The sequence below is a fragment of the Falco punctatus genome (genome assembly GCF_963210335.1).
Source record: "Falco punctatus genome assembly, chromosome: 1".
Taxonomy (NCBI): Eukaryota; Metazoa; Chordata; class Aves; order Falconiformes; family Falconidae; genus Falco; species Falco punctatus.
The window spans coordinates 61,713,637-61,733,399 of NC_137580.1; the positions used below are offsets into that span (position 1 = coordinate 61,713,637).

Below are 19,763 nucleotides of genomic sequence, written 5' to 3' on the forward strand. Positions count from 1 at the left end.
AGCCATTCGTAATCGGGGGGGGGGTGGGGGGGGGTGGGGAGCTGTAGGTGTTCAAGTAAGCCATGGCTCAGAATGCTGTGGAAAAAAGGTGGGGATGAAATATTTCATGAAGGTGCCTTAATGGATACTTACAAGGAGTTGAAATGTGGCCAAGAGCCATGTTTGCCTTGTAGCTGTTAGACAGTAATGAGTATACTCTTTATTTTACAGAAACTTTTGGAGCTCAAAGTGCATGAGAATAACCTGAAGATATCTACAGTTCCAAACTCCATGTATACAAACATTTATGGAAGATCAGCACTAATTTCCCAGAATTCTGGAAGTGTATAAAAATGTAAAATTTCTGACACGCTGCCTCTTAGGGATAGGTATGCTAACTTCTGCCTGTGGCAGCCTGAACAGCTGGAACTGAGTCATCTTCTATTCAGTTTTGCTGCACTGTTCTTTTTCTGTCTTAATCTTTTTTTATCTCTTATTGTGACTTGTTTAGTAATTTTAAAATTGTTCAGAACGGTAGCTTTAAATAAAGTTTGGACTTGTCTGTTAACTTGTTGTTGAAAAATTTTAATCTGGCTTACAAAATGGTATGCTGGGTGTGTTGCTGGAAGTTAAGTTTTAAGTGTTGGCTTGCTTGTAGCAGTTGTACTGCTCTTCAGAGAAACACTGCTAATTTTCCTGGGACAAGAAACTCTTGTCCCACTAAGTTTCTCCCTCTTCTACAAATATGAGGCATAGACACAGCACATATGTACATGTTGCCTTTATAGCCCAGGCTATAGCTGGTCTGTATAAAAAAAAAAATAATAAAAATCCTGTTAATGGCCTGTGGAATTAATTTTTGTCAGCATTTATCAGAGGTGAAGTAAATACTCTGGGTTTGTAGTTAACTGCAGAAACCATCTGTATTTTTTCTGCATTTTGTTTTGTACTTTCAGTATGCGAAGGATTAAACCTCTCTGAAAATGTTAGTATTCTGTCATGGGTAACATTTTCAATTGCAGCAATTGAAAAAAGTTAAAGTTGGCACTTAATGAAGTCTCATGGCAAAGGCAGAATTAAGATTGTAGAAGAGTAGATTGAAGAACATTCATGGGGTTGTTCAAGTTTTACAGATCAGAGTTGCTAATAATAACAGTAAGGCATAAGGCTGAGCTGGAAACTGCTTATTCAGCCTAGCTGTATTGGAGATCCTGCTTACCTTAACCACACACAAGGCTTCTCTCAAAATAGTTAAACAATGGTTGTCTTTAACCTCAAAAGGAACATAAATCCTGAATTAGTATAATAATATGGCTATGTGCTGTGGGAGATAATCTAGTGACAGCAAAGCCTAAATACACCTGAAGTTTGAATAAAGAGAGAGCATGGTTTGTTTGTGACTTTTTCTAGTTCATTTGTTCTGAATGTCTCCAGGTTTTATGAGTGAATTTTGAAGTGGCAAATTGTCTTCAGAGACAAAAGGCATGTGATTGCCAAAGTATATCAAAAGGTTTGAAGATAGTTTCGTTACTGTGCAGGCTTTAAACTCACAGTGATACTGTCTGCAGAAAAAAACTTCACGATTTTGAGGGTAGAGGAGACACATTGTGACAAAGGCAAACCTGTGAAAGTGAAACAAAACTAAGGGTTTTAATCACTAACTGGGCACAAGAATCATTCAGTAGGCCTAAAAGAGGAAATTTTCATGAAGTAGAACAAGATTTGCGCATATTTTGAGACAAATCTAGTTTATATGGTTAATCCTTAAACTCTAAGCTCAAGAAATAGCACAGGCACATGCCATTACTGAATTCTGGCCCTGGAATGGTGTACATTAACAATGTACTGAAATGGTAGTTCTTTGGTTGAACTTTTTCTATACCCTTTCATCATGGAATCTTAAAATGGTTGATGTTGGCAGGACCTCTGGAGGTCATCTTGCCCCCCCACCCCCTGGCTCAAGCAGAGTCACTCAGAGCTGGTTGCCCAGGGCTGTCTATGCCCAGGTAGCTTTTGAGTAGCTCCAGGGTGGGAGATTCTACAACCCAACTCTGCACAACCTGTGCCAGTGCTCATTCACCCTTACAGTAAAAAAGTGTTTCCTCACAGTCAGAGGGAACCTCCTGTGTTTCAGTTTGCACCCTTCTAGTCTGCTGTCATTATCCATTGCTCAAGTAGTAGAATTGCTGAAGAAGTTAAACTGGCTTCTGTTCTGATGTCAGTCCTTCTACTCATACTAGTTCAGTTCAAGTAGAATGTGCTTGTCCAGTGGCAGAGAAGATCGTGCTTAAAAAGATTATAGAGTGCACAAATGAGATATGACAAGCAGTCTTCTGCTTGATACATTGCTTCCTTACCAGTCTGAACCAAAATGAATGTTATATTTTACTGTCCAGTGTTCATCACTTCAGAGACAGCTCTGCATGAGCAATGAGTTCAAAGAATTCAGATAACTATTTTAAAGATGAAAGTTAAGAGCCAGAGCTGGTTCTCTTCTATAGCTAACACAATTTAGTAACAGCTCTTCCCTTAGAGAAAGGTTGCTGTGTAACATCTGTTACTGTTGTATAGCAAATGACCCAACAAAACAATTGGAATGCCGTGGTACAGAGTGAAACCAAATTGTGTTGGGCTTTGACTCATTTTTCACTACTGGAAGTATCTGATGCTTCTGGGAGGAAGGTATAATAATTGATTTCTTACACTAGATTGCAACATTGCTTTTGAAACTTTATTTTAATCAGATCCTGCTGTATCCTGAAATTATCCATAGTCCAAAACAGATTACAGTATTCACAAAGTCTAAGCATTAAGACAAAAAACCCATATTGTTTCCTACTACAGGATTACTATGTTGCTTAACAGCAAGGAGTTCAAACAGGAGTGGTAAACCTTGAAGAACATAAGTTAAACTATCAGGCTCTCTTATTTCAAAAGAAGCCTTCACTGACTCTATACAAGTCTGCATATTCATATAGTAGTATTTATTCAAAGACAAATTGGAACATTTCTTGCCCTATTTTTATATAAGCTTCTCTCTCTTCTTTTGTCATGAGACACACAAGCTCTGGATTTTCACAAACTTCACCATAGGAACGAGGCTGACCAGCTACCATTAAAATAGGACTTTGTGTTTCCTGTTCCTCCTCTTGTTTAAAATTGCTGCCTGCTACTTCCATTCCTGCTCTTCTTGAGCACTTGGTATCTTCTTCAGACTCACTAGTATCACTGCCCGATTCAGACACTTTGCTTTTGACAACAGGAGCCTGGTCTGTGCTAGATGATGACTTGGATTCATGGATCAGAAGAGTCTTGATGATTTCATTATCGCTGACAGTTTCTCTAACGCTTTCTCTAGTTTCTTCAGAAGCATTTACTCCTAATACACAATACTAAGTGTTAGAGGTAGCAATAGTTTACAGTTACCACAGGCATCTTCTATTTTTTCTACCCTGGATCATTTTTACCCACACTTTAGAATTTTCTTGAAAGTGCAGACATTTCCAAGAGCCTTACACTTTTAAGGAGTACCATTAATGTTACTGCATAGTTAAGAGCTAGAAATTTCAGGACCTGGTACCTGAGCTCTGGCTTTACTACTACCACCACCTAAATCAGTCTAAAGGGTAGTTTTTAGAAACAGATCTGATATCCAGTAGTGCAGAACCAAAGCGTTATGCTAGATTCTAAACCAAACTCACTACATTTTCAATGGGAAAGCTTTATTTAAATGCAGCAAGGCTGCTGAATTTTAAGTATTTGCTAATGCTTAAAACTTACCAACACTATTGTTGGTGGCTGTTGTTGCTCCTTGCACGGTGCTCTGTGACATCCAGATAGGTTGCTCTTTAGTTGCTTTTTCTCTTGTTTTCTTCTTGGGCTCAGAGTTCTGCACATCAATAACTAAGTTTTGAGTGTACATATTGCCAAAAGATGAACTTCTGTTGGGCCATTTTTCAGGTTGGTTGCAGGATTCCAGCACACTTGAACGCACCTTATCATCAAAACTGAATGAAATGTCACCCATTTGGAGCAGGTTATATGCAGGCAAGAATCCCCCAGTTCCCATTTAAAAAAAAAAAAAAAAAAGAAAGAGAGAGAGACCAAAAAAGGCATGTTTTGTTAGCAGACCGGCTTTAAGTGTTCTATATTAAAACAATTCACATTTCCTGTTACCTCCTGTCAGAGGCAAGTGGTTCTGAACCATTTATTTTTGCATGGGTTCTTCAGTAGGGCATCTCTGGATGAAGCACACTAGTAGAGAAACTACTTTCTCACAGAACGGGCTATGAACATCAGATGAAGGGGAAGTCTGGAAAGTTGTTTATTTAAGATAAAAAAAGGTAGCAAAAGCAAAACTATAAATACATAACTAATTTAAAATGCCTTAGGTATTATGAACAAAGCAGAATGGACTTGAAAGTATACTGCAAGTTCAGTATTTCAAAGATTTTACAGCTGGAAAGTTGTTAGGGGGTTTGTATTGAAATCAGAAATTCTAGGGGTATGTTTATACCTTTCTGATAATTCTGGTATTTCTGTTGGCTGAGGCTCCAGCAAGTCATATGGCAGAACAATATCTTCAGTCTCACGCAGTAGCACAAAGATAGGTTCAAGCTGCTCATTGAATTTTGCTAGCAAGGTTTGAGCCTCACGCTTAGGAAGTGCTGAGGCATCTTCCTCTACTTCAGTATTGCAGTAAGTGCAGCGGAAGGTCTCTGCAACATTATCCAAATTAGAAATTCTTATGTTCGTAGGACACAAAAGATTGCAGGACCTTGTTAAGAAATCCACAGTCTGGACAATTGCCAAAATATTCTGACTTTATCCATTCATTCACATTAACTAGGGGAACTCAAGAACTCAAGTTATAAAGGTAAGCCTTTTTTTTTTTTTTTTTTTTCATTCTTTTTTTTTCTCCCTTCCCTCCCACCTTTTTTCTTTTTTATTTGACAAGGACTGATATTCACACACTTGTTATGCAAGAGAGAAATAGCAATAGTGAAGCATAAAGAGCATCTGGTTTTAGTTGTTCAAAGTGTATGCTAAAAACCTATGTTCATTTTTTAAGCAAAAGAAATATATTTAAAGCATATGCTATTAAAATGTATCACCAGCCCCAATGGTTGCATTTCAGTAACTTGACAAAGTCCATCCCTTTGTTCTAAATGGAGGAATTTGCTAACTGACAGTATACTCATTTCACCTTTGACATTTCCAGCTGGTCATATGAGGTTCATTCTTCCCGGCTCTGGCATCTTTTGCCAATACCATGACCTAGGGGTTAACACAGTAGCGGCACTTGGAGTAATGTATTGCAGTAGGATGCCATTTGACCGCATTTTTGAAGGATTACTCTCTAATTAGTCATTTTGATTTTAGAGAAGAGAAACCAGCAAGCTCTGATGCCACTTCTGCTGCAGATGTGTTGCGTTGCCCTGGGAGGAGCCTGAAGTTCCCCGTTTCCAGCACCGGAGCAATAGAACACCTCTCCCCTGCTGCAGAGCTGCAACATGCTTATTACAGTAGGTGGCCACAAACAGTTTTATCCATCTTGTCCAATGCTTCCATCAGAAGAATTGAACACACAAATGATTAACACATTCAAAATGGAGTAGAGCGAGTACTGTATTCTCATTTCCATCTGAGGACATGGGACTCACAAGACTTAGATGAGTAACCTCAAACCAGGCTAAGCATCCTGCTCGTGGCAAAGCTGAGGCCTGCAATCTGCCTCCCAGCTCCAGCTCGTATATTCAAAAGTATTCTTCCTCTTGCTTGGCCTGTTTTGCAGAGGTATTTTTCTCTTACCCTTACCTCCCAGTTTCTCCTGTCCCAGGCCCTTGTCCACGAGCAAACAAGTATATCCTAACAGCTTTTATTGCAAAGTTTGCACAGGAGCCAATTTTGTGCTACCAGAGTTATTAAGATAAGAGCAAATCAGCAATATAAGCAACATACCTGTAAATACATCAAAGAGCTGATTAACCTCAAGGTCTGTGTAAGTGCTGGAGCAAGATGGACATTTAAAAGAGGACCTGGTAGTCGAATCCCGCTCATCTGCTTCTATTTTCCGGCGTATGTGATCCAGTTTATATTTTACAACATCCACCAGCACCTTGTAATTGATGTAATAGTAATTGTGCCTTGTGCTCTTCCCATTAGGCCCTGTTTCAACTCTCATACGCACCTTCACAAACTTTTCTGCCTTGAGTGTGTTCAGGATACTACGCAGTTGTTTATGTTCATACTTGAGCAACTGTAACAAGTCATCCTCTTTCACACAGGGGTAGCGGATCAGTACATCTAGGGCCAGGGAGTACTCCACACCGTAGAAACCACGCACTACATATTTGGCCAGGCGCTTTAGGGCTGCCGGGACCTCCGTGATGACGTTTTGCTCTTCCATCAGGAGCTGAAGCACCACCAGATGTGCTGTACAACAAACAGAAGGGAGGTGAGCTGCAGCAAACCTTTCTTAGTGCTCACAGGCAGGTACAAAGCAGGTCATTTGCTGTCCTGCAGTTCTGCAAGAGTCTTCACTGAAAAGATGAATGTAAAATCCTTAACCTGCACCTGGGGATAGGGAAGGTATCAATAGATATCAAAGATTACCTAATCTTGAAGTACAATGATTACACCTGAAATATTCATGTCCTCTTGTGTAAAACCCCATAGAAGATATCTAGGAGAACGGGTTACAGAAAGTTCATAATTCTCTTTACAGAAGGCAGCACAGTTAACTTGCATGTCTAGGTCTGCCTGAAGGACCCGTTTTCATTCACAGCCAGCCAGATAAGATCTGAACTGAATACTATATGCCTTTAAAAGTAAGGCTTACAACACAAGCTGGGCAAGAAATCTTCAGTTTAGTTCATAACAATAGGCAAACTAGCTGAGACGGTAACTCCCTTTGTGGCAAAGCCACAGGAGGTGTTTGAGCACCTTTTAGCTTGCTCTTTGTGATTTTTCTGCTGGCTGCCATAGTCAAAACAAATGCCTAGCAAAGTTGGAGCGCAGGACGCTCCATCTTGTCTGGCACTGCCCTCACTCAGCACAGGCTGTTTGGGGCTGTGCCTGCTTGTCCCACCACACTAAATCACCAGGGAACATTTGTAGCAGATTTTCCTCTTTAGCCCTCTTCTCCTCTGCAGGGGCATAGGGCTTCTGGCAATAACCCGTTCCTAATCCCATTTAATAGAATGCAACTAATTCTAATCAGTTCAGCTGTCCCTGTTTCTTATTCATGAGGAGTGGAGGGAGAAGGAAAAATAAATTGAGGCGTGTTTCAATAAAGCCACATCTCAATTCTCTTCTTTGAGGCATGTTAAAATCCTACAGAAATATTTGATACTGCAGCCTGTAGACAGATGGCTTTGCAGAGAACCATGCAACACGCAGCCAAACAACGCCGGTGTAGCTACCGGGTCAGAAGGTGGGTGGGTAGAGGGATGGCAAGTTATGCCATGGTATGTCGCCAGCACTAGCACTGGCATCCACTGCTGAGGGGCATCTTGCTCAAGCCCAGGTAGTCGCATATTGCTACACAGAGCTTCCAGGTGACCTTCGTCAGAAATCCCAGTTAAACAAAACTTATTTGCAGGAGCCTAGTCGTTTAAATTTGCATCTCACAGGGGAAGCACTATGTTTTGGGTAACCTAAACCAAATGTAAAGATGCTGGTCTGAAGGCAATAGTACCACACTGACCTAAATTTCCCACGAGGAAGTGGGGGGGAACACTGGAACGGGCTGCCCACGGAGGGGGTCAAGCCTCTGTACTGCAACTGGGCAAGAGCCCGAGCAGCCTGACCTTGCTTTGAGATCGGTTGTGCCACGAACAAGGCTTGGACCAGACAGCCTCCAGAGGTCTCGTCTAACCTAAATTCTTCTGCTCTCTTCCAAGAGAGTTAAATTTAACCACAGCAAGGACAGAAGCTGTGGGAACGTCAGTCAGTTCCTTGATAGGACTCCTCAGACTGTAAGACCACCATTCCTATGCTTTTTCACAAAAGCCTTCAGAAAGAAGCAATTTTAAAAAAATTACTGTTGTAGTTTTTCACTTCTTTGTCCTCATCCTCAAAAAAGGCTTAACTACAGCGCACCTGACTGTCCCATGTTAGCAGGGCAGCGTAGCTCATCGCATGACTAGATAAAGAATATTCCCTTCCACAAGCAGGAAGCCACAGGACCTTGAGCTTGTGTTCAACCAAGTCTCCCAGAAACTAAATCCTGTTGTTGCTGCCAGCCAAGCCCTAGCAAGGGTATGACACAGTCTGTGTACGTGTGCATGGATGTGTCTGCAGTGGGACAGGGACATACTCGAGCCAGGAGTCAGGAACTCCACCTGCTGAAAAAAGAATAGAAGTTGAATAAAACCTTTTTGACTGCAATCACATCTCCGCCTCTTTCCTTGATGGATGAGCTACCTCAAGTTGCCAGTGCATTTTCTGCCAGATAAAACCGTATGCAGACCTATAGGATAACAGCATCATGGCTGTCCTTGAGCCACTCAGCGATGTTCATGTCCCAGAGGCAATTTTCCTTTCCCCATCCACAGCAAGGGCTCTTTGCCTTTAGAGCTGAGTAGCTTTCCTTTGAAGTCAGGGTAAGGGTATGCGGAGGAGACTACTTGTATATTGAGAATCGCCAGGAAGCTTCAGACAGCAGAGAAGCTACTGCTGTGCAGGACAGCTCAGATTACTGCTCTTGACCCAGGGCTGGGTTCCAGTGTTCTAACCCCAGGGGCACTTCAGCATAAAACACAAGATGTCTGGAGCACTGACAGGTATCAGACTTGTTCCACAGAAAAATATGCTGACGTAAGCTGCAGACTTCTCTTTCGTCCTCTTTCTGGCCTCACAACTTTAGAAGTTGTGTCTGCGTGGTGGCTTATACTCAGCAGAGGGAAGGATGGACAGTGCCCTCAGCCAGCCCCAGCAATCAGGGGAATGGCTTTGAGTCTTCTCAGGCTCTGGAGAGCAGTGAGCCTTGTCCTTCTATACTGTGGGCATATAGCCCAGAGACAGAGGCACTGTAGCCTCTGGCACAGGCCCAACGGCAAGCAGCCATCATGTATTTGTGTGACCTGGTCCAGCCCCACTGAGGGGCATGAAGTGCAGCCCCAGGATCTGTATCGGATATGGTACCGCTCACATGCACTAGCCCGGGCTAGCACCTCAGAAAGGGCCATGGTGCCCTCTGCTTTATATGAATGCCAGTTGGATCGTGGCACTATTGAAAAAAGAACAAAACCACTTCTGTATCTAGTCCTTGGCTAATGGGGGCAGAATCGTGACACTTAAAGGACTTGTATTAATTAGGAGCAGGTCTCATGACTGCTTTTTCTTACCCTAAGTCAAATACAGAATGAAATAATTTCAAAGGGACCATGATAAGTACCTAACAACATTAAGGAAGAAGTAGGACCTGAACTGTAAGCTTGAGGTTTGCTGATCTATCAGTTCTGTGGATGACTCCTTACCCCAACTTGCATCGCGTACTTGCGCCTTTAAAGCAAGCAGTACTCTGAAGTGCTAGCAAGTCTGGACTGCACCAAAGTGCTTCTGAGCACCTTGATGTTAAAAGCTCTTCAGGTCCAGAGTCTTACAACCATGCAAACTATTCAGGGAAAGAAAAAAAGCCACCACCCACACACAACAGAACTCCTCCGTACATAAACACACAGTGTAAAATATCATGAATATATCCTGGGAGACAACTGAAAAGCTTTTTCTCAAGAACAAATCCATAGAACCCGCTGTCTGCTGTCTCTTTGCAGTGGAAGTTTAGATGTGTAAGCCTTTGTTCAATGTAAAAGGAAATGGTTTTCTTTTTAAAAAATGGCTTAATTTGCCCTGAATGAAGAACATTCATGGAAAATACAAACCCCTTGAGAAGTGTTCCTTTAAGCTACAAAAGAAACAAACCTGTGTGCATTTTACAGTAAAAACTAATAAAATCAAAGTGGGGGAAAGCTTTCTCCAAGTGCTTTGGTATATTTGAGGTTGTATTTCTCCAGTCCATCTAATGCTGGATCTGAAGTCTTGCAATTCAGGAAAACTGCTGATGTTTAAAAGTTGTGTAGTTTTCAGTTCGCAAGCAGCAGTTTTTTAAGAAGAGCTGGAGACCACCCTTAACAAGGAAAGGAGGAGGAAGAGGAGCAGCTCCTGCAGAGGGAGGATGGCTTTAAACAGGAATCTGCTCTTCAGCTGAGCTACAGCCTGTATTAAGACAAGTATTTTGCTGTTCATGCAGATTTTTTTCTTTTTTTCCAGCCGACAGCATATACAGACAAGATATCTTACAAGTCACAGTCTAGCTTCTACCTTTAGCTTCTTTTAAAGTACTTACATTTATAAGAGTAGGAGCTACCTTCTTATTACATCAATTATTTTTAAGATTATTCAGTAACTTCAATGCCAGAGAGGCCCTTCTGCTTATAGTTAATATGCAACAATTATAATCTTCATCAAGGAGAGACGAATGCAATGTGCTGTTTTCCGCAAAAGCAAGAATTACCTTTAAGATCCTTTTTGTGCTTTGGGAAACCTGTACAGTTGCTTGCTGTGCTAGCAGGCAACTATCAAAAGCAGCATTTCAAGTTAACAGGCATCACATAGAGCAAGTTCTGCAAGATTTCCCTGAAACCAATTGCTTAATTAACATTTTATTTGAGCTGCCTGAGAAAGCAAACTACCCACCTCACACTTTAAAAGGCACTAAACCAGAAAGATTTATTAAAGTAGTCTTTTGTCATTCTTCATATAACTTCACCATTTGAAGTAAGTTAAAAAAACCTGATCATTACCTCTGTTGTATAGGCAGAAAACTTCAGGCTGGTACTGTAGAACTGCTCCTTTCTTAAGAGCTCAAAGTAACTGCAAAACAGGCTTAAGTATTTCCCAGCCTTTTCCTAGACCTATCTGTGATATGCCCTAATTATCAGCCAGCTGGAGCAAAAAAGTCCCCCCCATCGCATTTCATTAGCAACTGAATGAATTCAGGCTTGCATACATTGCATCACAATAAAGTTTTAAATCATATTGCTCAATGAAATCTACCTACGACAGGCAAGGACTGAAAATGTAAGTGACAGCGATCTGATTAGTGTTTTCATTAGCATGACTTTAGAAGACTGAAAGTAACATAATAATTTATTCCTCTTTAGTTGCTGCAACCCAAATATTTAGTATAGGTAATTTACGTTATTTATGTTTAGAAGCTTTCATAACCAAACAAATCTGGAAACTTTATATCAACCTTGCAAAGAAATATTCATCTTGCAAAGAAAGAAGCTGGAATTTATATGTTTACTAGTTTTTGCATTTTTGCTTACTAATCTTTTTAGGTAGTTTATGTCTTTGAAAGGAAACAAAACCCCATTTTTCAGCTATTTCTCTAGAAGATAAAGTTATAGATACTATTTTTTCATTTTATGAATTAGATATCTGTGTTTAAAAACTATGTTGAAAGAAGGCTGCCAGACACCGTACATCCGGGATTAAAATGGTGAATCCTATTAGGATTGCAATCATCATATTCTATCTCAAATCTTCGTGTCTTTCAGATTATTTTTTAATATATGCACAGGGGAGGCTGGTGTTTTGTGGTAATGTGACTTAGGTCTTCTAGATACGTGTTGCAGCTTGTACTGTGCTTTTGTACTGCTGTTTGCTGCCGGAACTCTGGCTCTCCAGCTTACCTGGCACATGGGTCTATGGAAACCCCAAAAGTGTGGGTGTTTGTCTGCATAGGATGGGTTGTGGGACTGGCATCTGTAAACATCACTACAGAACACAGTGCCTCTGAGAAACAGTCAATACTAGAAAAGAAACCTCGTATTTTAGTAGCTGTAGGAAGAATTTAGATTTGAAAATACTTCAAAGGTTGGAAACTGCAGGTTAGAAACTGCAGGAACAGGTGACTATAAAAAAAAATCCCCAAGTTTAGCTTTGCTCTTGCTTGTGATTTATAGTAGCAGGATCAGTCTCATGCTTTATGCTGGGGAAAAACCTTGCTACTACTCTTTTCTTCTTTGTTCCATTAAATAAGAAACTATTAGGCAGATACCCACAGCTGAAAAATCTAATCAGCATAAACCTTCAACCACAAATTTAAAATGTCCACACAGGTAAAATTAAGCAGATAGACCTTTTTCCATAAAGTTGTTCTTGAGTATGCTCCTTTGCTGTTGTGTTGCACTAGAAATGCAAAGGAGCAAGACTACTTGCTGGTACCTGTTGTGTTTAGTCTGTGGGAAATGTTTACACTGAGTAATACCCGTGGGTCTCCTTGCCAGCTGTTTTGAACAGGGCAAGTGTCGCGTAACCTCAGTGCTGGTACTGATGTGACAGTCCTCAGCCTGCATGCGCAGGCGTGGAACCAGACCACAAGAAAACACAAAACAACTTTCTGCATTAAGGAGAGTGATGGTCTGGCTGCTAACAGTGCTTTCAGAAATGGGTGACGGCCATCACCTGGGCAAGCTGCACCTGTTTGTCACGGACACTCAGCCTCCACCTAGCAGGGGTAAAGCTCCACGCAGCAGAGGTGCTGCTCAGCCGGGTGGCTGCCTGTTGGGCGGCTGGGAGGGAATTTGGTACAGGCTCACGTTGTGCTGCCTTTGCTGTGCACGCTCAGTGCAGGAGTGAAAATCACAGGCCAAAAAATACAAAAAGAAAGCGTGGCTTGAGCAGGTATTTTCTGACTGCTGGGAGCCCTGGCACCGAGGGCCGTGGGAAGCAGGGTTTGTGCCGGTGTGTTGTTGCGATGTTGCGTAACAGAGACATCACTGACAACGGGAGCTCGAGGTGGGGATAGGCAAGGTTGCCTGGCTGCGTGTCAAACCCCCTTGGGTGGCGGGGATGTTTGTCTGGAATGGTGTGGGCATGCATGGCACTCGCAGGCTACTTGATGAAAAGGAGGCAGATAATCAGCTGAGAAGTCTCAGGTGGGAGAAGTGAGTACAGAGTCTGATCACAGGTTGAAGGAGAAAATGAGTGGGTTGCTGCTTTGGGGGATAAAGGTATAATCAAGGTTCTCACAGCAAATGCAGTACATTTTACCTGTTGGCAGAGCGGAGGTTGGTGTAGACGGCCCGGTGGGAGGCTGTGACCTGCACCTGGAGTAAATGGGAGCTGTTCCAAGTTCCTTTATCATCCTCTCTGGGCTGAACAGCTGCTGTTCTGCCTTTCCTGGACACGCACATGGAAGCTACGTTCTGCAGTATCTTACATTCTCCACGTCAACTGATACCCAGACCTGAGTTTAAAAAATAAAATGCCTAGCTTGTGCATTCAAGCACTGCAAAATAAGAAAACAGTAGGATTACAGGAAGTGCCTGTATGTCACCTGCTGCCCTGTACACACAGGGCTCTTAATCACAGTCACATCTCTCTTTTTTTTTTTCCCCCATGCTGGCCCTTTCGCAGTGTCTCTGCCTCAGCCAGTGTGGGGGGGTTAACGCTCAGCTCCCACGTGTGGCCCTGAGCCCTGCTTATTTTGTGAACCATCCAAACCTTGCACTGAGACGATTCATTTTCTTATCGGTTTTCCTGTGGTGTTCTCCTTGTATTACTTAATTCCACGATCCTTGAAGGCACGCTGGTATCGAACTAAATTAACTTGGTCGGAGGGCTGTAGACCTCTTTTTGGATTAGTTTATGTTGTAATCTTCCCGGTATCTAGAAAGATAGAGGATATTGTGCTTGTGTTACATATGGAGCTCTGGGGTACAGAATTTGAAACCAAGATTGCTGGATAATTTTGAGTGCCTGAACTGAGATTAAAAAAATTAAGATACATTTTACAGTACTTTATATTCCTGCAGCATAGCTCCCTCTGTCTTGACTGCCATTGTGATCAGTACTTCCAAAATACAACCAGTGGTATCCCAGACTGGGTACTGGCCAAACAACACAGCCTACTGGGTTGCCTGTGCAGCACCTGCCAGGAAAAGGGGTGAGAATTCAGTTGTCCCAGTGGGTGCTTAGATCTGCCTGGTCTGTAACAGCATCCATTCCCTTGCGAGGCGTTAGCTTATTTACCGTCCTGAGAGCTGGAACAGAGCAGCCGCCTTTCTCCTCTGTTATGCCGTCCCCATTCGTCACAAGAACGCAGCCTGTCGCTGTGCAGCGAGTGAAACAAGGGATCTCGATAAAAGGAATCTGGGGATCACACAAAGAGGCTGTATCACACCCAAAAAGGAAGGGACATGAATGGCTGCTATGCTTGTTTGCTTCTGGATGCTTCACAACCTTAGTATGCTTTTAATGTAACTTACCTTGCTTTGAAGAACAGTTGCTTGGGATAACATGTATTTTTAATGTCAATACTCTTTTCTTAGAGGATCAGTTTAGATTTAACGTCTCTCAGCGTAATTTGAAACAACGTGGTAACAGCAGTTACTAACCAGCGGGCTGCTGCAGCGGGAGGCACGCTTTGGCTGGTTTCAGATGGCAGCAAAGGAACGCTTAACGCGGGGAGCAGGGAGGTCAGAGAGGAGCACACCGCACTTGCTAGATCTTCATAGCCCGCCACTCTCGGCTGTCTTCCCGTTCTGTTGTACTTCTTCCTTTGACATATCCTGACAGTCTGGCTCCTGCTCTTCCTTTTTTCTTTTTCCCCTGCCCCCTTTCCCATTTTCCTGTTCCTCCCCCTCCCCTGTTTTCCCCTCTCCATCCAGTCGCTTCTGCTTTTTCCCACCTGGGTCATGCAGAAGGCCACCTTCTGCAGCTGGATATGGGTATCTTAAAAAGAACCGTTTCCAGCTCTCAGGGGATGGTGCATGTACACCTCTTGTAGGAATGCAGATGTAGCATTTTGGGAACTAAGTTGATGCAAATTATATGTAACTACTCAAAGGTTTGAATACTGGTGTAATTCAGATGGTGGGTGTAGCCTGAGAAAAGGCCATGTCTAATCCAAACGCCTCCAGGTACCTGAATTAAAGTTCTGCTTTAAGAACAAGATGGCACTTCAGCACTTTGCTACAACTCAGTGCTTGTGACCTTTTTTCTTTTTTTACTACAGAGAAAATAATTTTTTTTGTGTTTCTTAATGAGATGAAACATTTTCATTGAAATATAAAGAGGGAAAAGTCTAAGGATGATTTTTTTCTCTACATTGGGTATCTGTCTAACAGAGAAAGCTTAGCAAGTCTAAAAGAAAGTCAAGACTAACCATGGAAAACCTTAAGCAAGCCTTTTGACTGGAGTTACCTTAAATACAGAATACTCAGCAGAGACAACCTCACTACTGGGGTTCTGCTATTGCTTATGCATAACCCTTGAGCTAGGAGAAAAAACTTTGCAAAACAAATTAGACTGAGATTGTCCCATATATAATTAATGTAATTCGGAGCTGATTCACTGTAGATCAGAAAATGTGCTGAGCACAGTGCTTCTGAGTATGTAAACAGACTAACTCCTTTATAATTATTGTCCTCTTTTCTAAGTAACAGAGTGTGGGAGCAGATTTAGCTACACAAGACCTTTAAAATCTTTGATACTGCCAGTTATCATGCTCTGAAAAACTGGGTGGTAGTCTTGGAAGAACTGCGTGGTCTGCCTGCTTCAAGTATTTGTCCAATTGGTATGCTGTGTTTCCAGACATTTTAACAAAGGCAGTTTCTTATAAAATGCATAAATATTTGGAGTTTTCTTCCCAAGGCAAATTGTGGTTTCTGCCACCGCTTTGATTGAGCATTACTCTTTCTGGCTCATCTTGTTCTTCTGGTGCAAAGGATGAGAGGTTTTGCTGCTTGGAGGGGTTGGGTGTGACTTTCTCACCAACACTTCTGGAACTCCAAGAGGAAAAGAAAGTCCATCTGACAATCTGTGACATATGCAAGTCATTTGCCTGCTGTTGCCACTACGGTGAAGTCCAAGCTTTTGAGCTTTCTGTTTGCATTTCTTTCTTTCTCCTTCCACCTGCAGCCCAAAGAGCTGGCCGTGTGACGGTGGGGACAGGTGTTTGTGCCGGGAGGGAGGGCTATTTTGCTGTTGGTTGTGGTGCCTGCCTAAAGCTCTCAGCTGCTGCCTGTCAGTCCACTCTCGGTCATGCCTGCTTGCTCCAGCTTCAGTCTTCTATTTACTCTTGCTGCTTTCCTGGCAGATATTTTACAGACCACCTGTGGGTGCTGCTCTGGAGTTTTGCTTCTAAGCGAGGCCTTCACTTGTGACTCTAATGCAAACTCACTTGCATGTGTGTCCCAGAACTACTGCTTGATTTTGACAGAATCAAATTCCTTTCCTGGATTGTCCTGTCCTCACTAGCTGCCAACATTTTGCTTTTTGACACAGGAGATGCCATTCTTTCTTCCTCTGAAGAGGAAGCTTCAGTCATGGCTTTCTTAAATTGCAGAGGTGTAAAATTTTTTTGCAAACTGACTTCTTTCTGCCTTTAAATGCCAACACCCAAACAAATGCTTTGTCTTTCCTCTAACATCTTATTTGATCCCGTTCAGAATAAACTGGATTAACTCTTTGTATTTACATTAAAAGTATAAATCTGCTGGAAGCTAAAATACAGAGGCTGTTCTTCACAGAACTAGACTATGCAGTAATAATAGAAAACTATGTTTGTCTTGTTTCGTTTGTGGGGTTTTTTTGCAACCATTTGATGATTTTTCACCCAGAACTAGGAAAGCTGTGTAAATCTCTTATTTAAACATAAAAAAGAAAACACTTATGGTTTCTTACTTGATCTAGGAAAAAAACAAATGTAAAAATAAAATAATCTGACGACCCTCTGCGTTTGTGAGGTACTTCAGCTATGTGTACAGCAAATGAAGAAACGTACCTATTTTTATTCTTTGCGTCTCTATAAAAACCAAGCAAACAAAAACCAAAGGAAAAAAGGCTAAATTAAATTCCAAAGTTGCAAGTAGTTGTATACATTTCTTCAGTGAAATGGTTTTAGCTTCCATTACAGTGCCCAGGACAGCAGAAGCCAGGAGGAAGTTTGATGTTAAAAATCAATGTCTCTCTCTGTACCATGAGCAAATTAAACATTTGGTCTGGCTTGAGAAAACCTTCAGAACAAGTGCTTTCAGAGTTGACAGATGTAGCTTAAATCAAGAAGCAATTAATCACATTCATCAGTTTTTCTATATTAAGGCAGAAACAGTAAGACATAGTTGTTGAGGGTTTTGTTTTTAAACATCTTTGCTTATTTTAGTCAATAGCGGGCATATATGTTCAGGCTCTGGAGAGACATCCATTGGATTTAGCTGTGCTTTTGCAATTGTAAAGCAATTTCCAGTGTGGGAATGTGGATTGTCTTGCACAAGGGACATACCAAAAGCTCATTAGTTAATGACTCTAAATAGTCTACACTGCTCCACATATGCTAAAGTGGGACAGGACTCATAAGTAAACTTATTTTTAAATGACAAAGTAATTTGATTATGGCTGTTATGCAACTAATTCCAAATAAATCTAAACAACCCGCTACCAGATTAAGGTGCAGACTCAGAAGTATATGATGTGCTTTTCATGGTACAGACTGTAACATCTGACTCGATTTAACCATTTTACATGAATCAAATGTCCCAGAAGCTGCATTTTACACACTACCTGCATTTCCCCCAAATCTAAATCATGCTGTTATGTTGATTTTAGTTTACGTAGCTTCGATATTTATGACTGAGTCTTAAAATACACTCTGGTAGTACAATCATGTTAACATACTTCTGCTTGCGTACTTCAGTTAAAAAAAAAATTTAAGATGTGTAACTACGCTAGCCCTTTTTTGTAATGTCAGTTTAAGTAGTGGGACGCCGATTCCTGTGTGCTCTCACCCTGTCAGTGTTTTACACCCCTTTAAATTGTTTCTAGCTGTGCTACTACAGGCATTGTTCTAGGGCCCAGAACACCAGTGCTTCATTTTCTTCAACCAGAAGCCATGTCTCTTTATTAGCTGTTAAAGTTATTTGGCAAATAGCGTTCTTTTTGTCCCTGCTTCCCCCACTGCAATCCTCTAATAACAGTTTGCTGTAATCTGGTAACCTAGTTACTGAAACAAGGGATGATTAAAGGTTATCTTTTAATCACAGAATACCAGGTTAGAAGGGAACTCAAGGACCATCTGGTCCAACCTTTCTTTGCAAAAGCACAGTCTAGACAAGATGGCCCAGCACCTTGTCCAACCACATCTTAAGAAGTGTCCGATGTTGGGGAATCCACCACTTCCTAGGGAGATTATTCCAATGGCTTATTGTTCTCGTTGTGAAAAAATCTCCTTTTCTGTAACTTGTACCCATTATCCATCATCTTTTCCATGTGACTCCTTGTAAAAAGGGAGTCTCCAGCTTCTCTGTAGCCACCCTTTAAATACTGGAACGTGGTAGTAAGGTCTCCCCTTAAGCTTTCTTTTCTCAAGGCTGAGCAAACCCAGTTCTCTCAGCCTTTCCTCATCTGGCACGCTTTCCAGTCCTTTGACCATCTCTGTGGCCCTTCTCTGGACCCTCTCCAGTCTGTCCACATCTTTCTTGTATAGTGGGGACCAAAACTGAACACAGCATTCCAGGCGTGACCTGACCAGCACTGAGCAGAGTGGGGTAATGACTTCATCTCTGCTGGTGATGACTTCGTTGATACAACCCAGCATCCTGTTGGCTTTCTTTGCTGCAGCAGTGCACTGTTCACTCATACTGAGCTTGTTGTCCACCAGGACGCCCCCAGATCCCTTTCCACAGAGCTCCCTGCCTATGCCACACTACTGGATTATGTTTTCCCAGGTGCAAGACCTTACAACTTGTCCTTGTTGAACTTCAAAAGGTTCCTGTTAGCTCACTCTTCCAGCCTATCCAGGTGTTCCTGCAGGGTGGCTCTCCCTTCTGAAGTGTCCACTGGTCCCCACTCAGCTCGGTATCAATGGCAAACTTCATCAGGGTTCACTTGATCCCATCATCCAGATCACTTAGGAAAATATGAAAGTGTTGAGCCCACTATTGACCCCCGGGGGACCCCACAGGTGACAGGTTGCCAGTTTGAAAAGGAGCTATTTACCACCACCCTCTGGGTGCAGCCTCTCAGCCAGTTCCCCACCCACCACACAGACCACCTGCCTAGACTGTAACACATCAGTTTCTCTACAAGGATGCTGTGGGAAACTATCAGAAGCCCTGGAGAAATTTTAGTGTTTCTTTTAGAAAAGGAAGCAATACTAAATAAAACTTAGTCGGTTACACCTGGATGAAAGTTGACTTGCAAAAATGAGCAATAACTTGTTTACTCTGCTGTAGACTTAAGTGTTAAATTTTCAATTATTAAAATAAATATCTTAAGTAGCCTTTACTGTTTCGTACAGAAAACTGCAGTATCCTCTGTTCTGAACTTCTGCACTACACTAGTACTGTTCTGTGTTCTGGCTATCAAGAATCCCATTGTGACTAGATGTCACAAACTTGCCAGTTTTACTTCGAATGCCTTAGGCAATACTGTCTCTGCAGACACCAAAGAGACAGCAACTACTTCCCTTATGCCAGTGGCAACTTTAAATTCACGGCTTAATTTTAATTCTGGCCAACGGCACAGTCTGAGTTGGCCGCCCTACCCTGCTTTCCAAAAAACAACCAACTGAACAAAATCTCCCCCAGACAACCCAACCACTATTAGTAGTTGGCTACTTCAGATTACGATAATCGCTTTCACTGTCAGTTTGAGAAAGAAATCAGTTCTTTGGACACTGTTAAAATCAGTCTATTTGGAAGTGAATGCCCTTTCCTCTATGTGATATGTAATGTGCATGAGGTATGAAATCAGTGCACGTGTACTGTGGT

General features: G+C 42.0%; 2 protein-coding genes across 25 annotated transcripts in view; one reads left to right on the forward strand and one right to left on the reverse strand.

Moving 5' to 3' along the window:
- Positions 1–1,373, forward strand: part of PCM1 (pericentriolar material 1) — a 43,630-nt gene extending 42,257 nt beyond the window's left edge. For all 24 annotated transcript variants that reach the window (XM_080387183.1, XM_080387174.1, XM_080387193.1 and 21 more), the window contains one exon: positions 211–1,373. In XM_080387183.1, the coding sequence (XP_080243309.1) occupies positions 211–236 (26 nt within the window). In that variant the 3' untranslated portion in view covers positions 237–1,373. The remainder of the gene's footprint in view (positions 1–210) is intronic.
- LOC308065953 (general transcription factor IIE subunit 1-like) lies at positions 788–19,634 on the reverse strand. The gene is made up of 5 exons (XM_080392644.1): positions 13,045–19,634; positions 5,941–6,414; positions 4,496–4,697; positions 3,760–3,986; positions 788–3,358 (listed from the first exon to the last, which is right to left on the reverse strand). Exons 1-5 carry the CDS (start codon positions 13,136–13,138, stop codon positions 2,964–2,966), a joined length of 1,392 nt encoding a protein of 463 aa, XP_080248770.1. The 5' UTR covers positions 13,139–19,634; the 3' UTR covers positions 788–2,963.
- Between the last annotated feature and the right edge of the window lie 129 nt (positions 19,635–19,763).